Here is a 6,130-nt window from a genome sequence, read left to right on the forward strand (position 1 = left end):
GAACCCGTTCGCGGGCAGCGGGGCGGACTCGTCCTCCTGGCAGGTGCTGGCATCCCTCGGGGAGGCTGATGCAGGAACCTGGGCAGGAGTGGCGAAGATACCCTGGTGTGCGCTCCTGTCCCTAGCGTCGAGAGCCAGAGGCTGGTCATCTAAGGTCCCTGAGGGGCGAGGGGTAGGGGCGTGACGTTGTTCCCGAAAGGGATGGAGGAGAGGGGAGGGGGACAAGCAAGGCATCTCAGGCGATGGGGGTGGGACTTGAGGACAGGGCTGAGCAGCCAGGCTGGTGGGCGGGTGTGGGTGGATGAAAGAGCAAAGCGGATCTAGCCAAGGCTGAATTATGGGCATCCATGGGTGGCGATGCCTGGAGAAGAACCAGTACGGTACCAGGAGCCAAGATCTCCCGTAGCAGCGGTGTAGTGGTCCAGAACCTGGGGTGCTGATTCCTGTTTGCCCATCAGGTGCGGAATGGACAAGAGGGATAAAGCCAAGGGAGGGCCCGCCACGAGGACACCAGCTTCTCGTCCCCCTGGCCTTCCCACCCCTAGGCCCCCAGGGTCTCCTCGGCCCCCTCCCCCAGTAACCGCCGCAGCCCTTCGGGTTCTGGGAGCAGCGGGGGTCATGGGGCGAAAGCCCCTGGCAGAACGATCAGGAGGCGTCAGTGGAGCCGCTCTTCCGGAGGCTGCTGCTGTCCTCGCGGGACCAACTCGAGGCGCTGTGGCAGGTCCTCGAAGTCCAGGTACCCGGCGTCAGTTCGGACCCCATGTTTTCTCCCTACCTCCTTCCTTCCTTTTCAGATACATCTCTCTCTTCTCTCTCTCTCCCCCTCTCCCTCTCTCTCTGTCTCTTTCTCTCTCAGAAGATTGATTTGATCTTTTCTCTGAAGCTTCCAGGCCCTCAGCTGCTGGGAGAGGGGAGAGGACCCCTGCTAAGACCCCCAGCCAGGGTTCTGTCTGTACCCCAGGACGAGTTAGTGGGACCACCAGGTAACATGCTCCTTCTCATTTCCTAAGCAAGGATGAGTGTCATTTTCTGAAACCCTTTAATATTACACACAGGGGCTGGGGGACACTTGTGGATCTTGTGTCAAATTGAAAGTCATTGGTCTGTAGAGAAGGGTATATGCCCCATTTCATAGATGGGAAAATGTGAATTTGGAAGGTCCAATAAGAGCTGGTCCCGCCTTTCTCCAGGCCAGGCCCTGTTGGTCAGAAGGGATCCCGTCTCTCAGCTGAGGAACCTGTGGCCAGAGGAAAAGCTCCAGAGATACCCAAAAGGGCTGCTTTGAGCTCTGGGACACGAAGAGGTAGGTACTTTTGGGGTGAGGGCTTTCCTAGCCCCCCAGTGGGTCCAACCTGGAGGTATCCGTGGCCATTTTGGGATTCTGCTTTGCCTCTAGACTCTCCAGGGCCCACTGCAGGGGCCCCCTCACCAGCCATTGGCCGTCGCTCCCGGACTACGGCTGCAGAAGCAGGACTCCTCCGACCAGCTCCGAGTGCCCGGCCACGGCCCTTGACTGAGACACCCAGGAAATCAGTGACTACTGGAGACCAAAATGCCACAGAACCAAGTCCAGCTGCCAGGAGGCGGCCCAGCACTGGTGGTGGCCTCCAGAAGCCAGCCTCACGTCCCCCGGGCTCCAGTGCTACCCCTGTGTCATCCCCCGCCCGCTCTGGAGCCTCATCCCGTGGAGCATCGCAGGCTACTGCACTTACCTCACAGCCCAAGTCCAAAGGACAGTCGGCTCTGCGTCCCCCGCAGAACACAATCCCAAGGAAGAACGCAGTTTCAGTGCTAGGCCAGCTTTCAGATTCTCCTTTGGCCAAGCCCTCTCCATTTAGAGGGGCCACCCAGGGGACACCATCTCCCCACCGTTCAAGGGCTCCTCTCCAGGCTACCCTCCCTCCCTCTCCACCAACCACGCCTCCTCCACCTGCCACCCTCCATCTTCAAGACCCGCCTTCCCCTCAGGCCTCCCTCCACTCCCGGGACCTAACGTGTCCATTGGCCACTACATTTCCAGTGCCCCCTTCCACTCCACTCTGCCTGGAGACCCTCCCCTCTCCACCTGCCACGCCCCCTTTGCAAGCCCCGCCCTTTCCGGAGGTAGAGAGAGTCTCTCCCCTGTCTACAGCAGCATTTTCTCCATCAGTTTCATCCACTGCACAGAATTTGCCCCCCACCCAGGCTTCTCCAGCTTTGCCATCCCTTCTGACTTCCTTATTCACACCTTCATCTGCTCCTTTACCTCTAGACGCAGTCTCTGTCTCTCTGCCAATCTCTCTGAATAATCTGTCTTCTCCCCTTGCCACGCCCACCCCGCCAGCTCTTTTCTCTGTGACCACGCCCCCACAGCAGGCCAGTTCTTCCCTGGCTCAGCCCCCACGGCAGGCCACGCCCTCTAATCTGACAACATCTCCTTCCCAAGACCCTCTTTTTCTGGCCATTTCCCCTCTACAGGGTCCACTAGTTTCTTCCCCTCTTCCAGCTTCGCCCCCTCCGCAGGCTCCTCCCTCTTCTCTGGTCACGCCTACTCTGCAGGCCCCACCTTCTCTGGATACCTGTCTTCCTACCCTGCCACATTTACTGGCCTCATCGCCTCAGCAGGTCTCGCCTCTTTTGGTCTCTCCCCCACTGCAGGCCCCACCTCCTTTGGGCTTATCCCCCTTGCAGGCCACGCCTTCTCTCCTGCCTACACCTACGCAAGCCCAACCTTCCCTGACTTCGTCTCCTTTACAGATCCCTTCTCTCTCGGCCACATACCCTATGTCCCTTCCTTCTTCACCTGCCTCACCTCCTCTGCAGGCTCTTTTTTCCCTTCCTGCTTCACCCTCTCTGCAGGTACCTCTTTCTCACTTAGCTTCACCTATTCGGACTCCATTACCTACATCCCCTCCGAAGGCCCCACTTTCTTTGGCCTCACCACCTCACTCTCCCCTGACCACGCCCCCTCCGGAGCCCCTGCCTTCTCTGGCCTCACCCCCTCACACTCTCCTGACCACGCCCCCTCCAGCGGCCCCACCTTCTTTGATCTCTCACTGTCCCTTGGGGACACCCCCTCAAGAGGCCCCACTTTCCTTGGCCTCACTCATTCATTCTCCCCTTGCCACACCCCTCCGGAGGTCCCACATTCTTTGCCCTCACCCCCTCACTCTCCTCTGGCCACGCCCCCTCCAGAAGCCCCACCGTCGCTGGCCTTGCCCCCTCTGCAGGCTTCCCCTTCTCAGAAGACAACAGAGCCCCCTGAGCAGGTCCCCCCTCTGGCTTTGCCTCCTCTACAGGTCTCTCCGACGACCACGCCCCCTCTGCTGGTCCTGCCTCGCTTGGGCTCACCCCTTGTGGAGCCCCCTCTCTCTCCCCCTGCTTCGTCTCCACTACAGGCTCCATGCCGACCCCCAACCCCAGGTCCAGATGCCTCCATCTCAGGTCCACGGCTGACGCTGGCGCTGGCCCCGGCCCCGCCACCACCACCTTCTCGCAGTCCATCCAGTACGCTGAGCGGCCCGGACTTGGCCGGCCACAGCAGCAGCGCCACGAGCACGCCGGAGGAGCTGCGTGGGTACGACAGCGGGCCCGAGGTCGGCGCTGCAGCGTCCCCGCCCGCCGACGCTGAGCTCGCGGCCTGCCACCCGGCCTCCTGGAGCCGACGTCCGGTTCCACCGCTGGCTGTCTGCAGTGCTCCAGGTGAGAGGAACTTCGGGAATGGCTGAGGGCGGGGCTGACGGGAAGGGCGGGGTTCCTCGGGGGGCGTGGCCGACCGAAGGGGCGGTGTCTCTGGGCGAGGCAGGTGCAAGGGGCGTGGTGTTGTGGCGGGGGCGGAGCTTCCCACCTCTGCCCTGAGTCTGTATTTGCAGATGTTCCTCCCCCTTGGCCTCCTACTGCTGGCCCGGGCTCCGCAGATGGCTTGTGCACCATTTACGAGGCTGAAGGACCCGAGTCGGCCACCCCTACCCCAGGCTCGTTGAATCCGGGACCAGGGTCCTGCGTGGGCGGTGTGAAAGGGGCGAGTGGGGCGGGGCCCGGGGCGTCCTCGCGGAGCCCGAAGTCCTCGCGCCTGGGCGAGCTACCGCTGGGCGCGCTGCAGGCCAGCGTCGTGCAGCACCTGCTGAGCCGGACGCTGCTGCTGGCTGCGGCCGAAGGTGCGGCGGGAGGCAGCGGTGATGGCCCGGTGGGTGGTGGCGTCTCCGGGGCCACCCGGGCACCGCTCAGCGATGCCGAACTGGGCCGCTGGGCGGAATTGCTGTCTCCCTTGGATGAGTCGCGTGCCAGCATCACGTCGGTCACCAGCTTCTCCCCAGACGATGTGGCCTCCCCACAGGGTGACTGGACTGTGGTGGAGGTGGAGACATTCCATTGAGCCTACCGCCTGCCCGCCGTGCCCACCCTCCACTTTAGGATCTGCCCCTCGGATACGCTTTTGTCTTAGATCCTCTTCCCCACTCTTAGGCTCCCTCCTCCCCCTTTCCTTGAGTTTATTTTTGATTCCTTAGAGCTCTACCTAGTCTTTGGGCCCAGGTTCCACCCCTGCCTTTAGCTGATCCTCGAGGACCCTTCCCTCCAGCCCTGCCCTTTGGTCAGTACACACTCTTGCTCTCGCTGGAATCCCTGCTCCTACCAGAATCCCAAGTTCAGTGCATTGTACACCCATCGCTGCCCCAGTTTGCAATAAAACCCGGACACTGGAGCCTGCACGCCCTCCATGTCGCCCTCGGGTTGGGACCTGGGGGCCATCTGAGGTCGAAGTCTGGTGAAACCTTGCAGCTTTTCTCCTATGGAAAATAAAAGGGTGGGTGAGGTGGGTCTGGGTCCAGGCCCTACCAAATCTCAACTCTCTGGTTAAGTGTATAATCATGTGCTTGCTTTTTTTGAGTTCTTTTTTGGCCGTCCCAGGGCCTGATTTCTGGGCCTGGATGCTGTCCATGAGCTTCTTGGTCAGCGCTCTACCACTTGAGCTACAGCTCAACTTCGTTTTTTTGTGTGGTGAATTAGAGATAGGAGTCTCATGGATTTTCCTGCCCTGGCTGGCTTCAAACCACAATCCTCAGATCTCCTGGATAGCTAAGATTACAGGTGTGAGTCATCAACACCGAGCTGGGTTCCACTTCTGATGCAAACTGAGGCTTCGGGAGGGCCTGCATGGTCAAGGTGGGGAGCCCTCAAAGCTCTTCCCACTGGCAAGGGAAATAGAGAAAGGGTTTGGCCTGGACTGGGACTGAGGGTGGATCCCTTTCCATAGTCTCCTCCCCTGACACACCCCCTTACCTAACGTGACCTCTGAGTAAGAGAGGTGGAGGGGTCCACAGCTTCATCTGGCTTCCCTGTCTCCTTCTCCACCCCTGGGCTATCTGTTTACCCAAGATGTTGCAGTATTCAGAGGACAGGCCAGCAGCCTGTCCCCAGGCGCTCCTTAGAAGTGTCCTCCACTGGTGTGGGGGCAGGATGGATGGACCTGCTTGGAGCCTGGAGCAATGCAGAGTGGCCTCTCCCAGGGTTGGAACACCCATCCTAGATGTGTGACTCTGTGCCTGCATCCCGCCCCCATGGGCACTGTTCTGTCTCCCACTTCCCTGACATCCCTGATAGCCTCCTTATCCCGCCCCCAGCCCAGTCACCCAAACCCTGGAGTCCCTTAAGTCCTAGCCTAGACCTTCCTATTCTAGCGCTGTGTGTGTGTGTGTGTGTGTGTGTGTGTGTGTGTGTGTGTGTGTGTGATTGGAGATGAGTGTCTTGGATTTGTCTGCCCAAGCTGGTTTCAAACCCCGACCCTCAGATCTCAGCTAGATTACAGGCATGAGCCACCAAGGCCTGCCCTTACTCTTCTTCCAGTTTTTAAAAAATATTGTTGTTGTTAATGCTGAGGCTTGAATTCAGGGTCTGATACTTGTTCAGCTGGTACTCTACTTTAGCCAAGCCTCCAGCATTGCTTTTCTTGCTGGTTGCTGGTTATTTTGGCCTTGGTCCATGGTCTTAGCATCACTAGCTCCTTGGCCTCCTCCTCCCCTAATTGTGTGCATCTCCATCCTGAAACACAGCCACCTCCCTCTGTGCTACAAAGAAAAACAGGGTCCTGTATCAAAGGGGCATCAACTGTGGGGAGCCAGATGGGAGACAGGCAGCAGGATTCACGCCAGTG

At 59.7% G+C, this 6,130-nt stretch overlaps 1 protein-coding gene across 1 annotated transcript; it reads left to right on the forward strand.

The window, feature by feature from the left end:
* The first annotated feature begins 292 nt into the window (after window positions 1–292).
* Window positions 293–4,681, forward strand: Prr36 (proline rich 36). Its single transcript, XM_048342114.1, is given in 7 exon segments — window positions 293–736; window positions 884–983; window positions 1,191–1,303; window positions 1,397–2,355; window positions 2,389–3,126; window positions 3,129–3,681; window positions 3,852–4,681. Coding segments are annotated over 7 exon segments (3,237 nt in total). The 5' UTR covers window positions 293–465; the 3' UTR covers window positions 4,355–4,681.
* The last annotated feature ends 1,449 nt before the right edge of the window (window positions 4,682–6,130 follow it).

This window comes from Perognathus longimembris, chromosome 3, assembly GCF_023159225.1.
Source record: "Perognathus longimembris pacificus isolate PPM17 chromosome 3, ASM2315922v1, whole genome shotgun sequence".
Classification (NCBI taxonomy): Eukaryota; Metazoa; Chordata; class Mammalia; order Rodentia; family Heteromyidae; genus Perognathus; species Perognathus longimembris.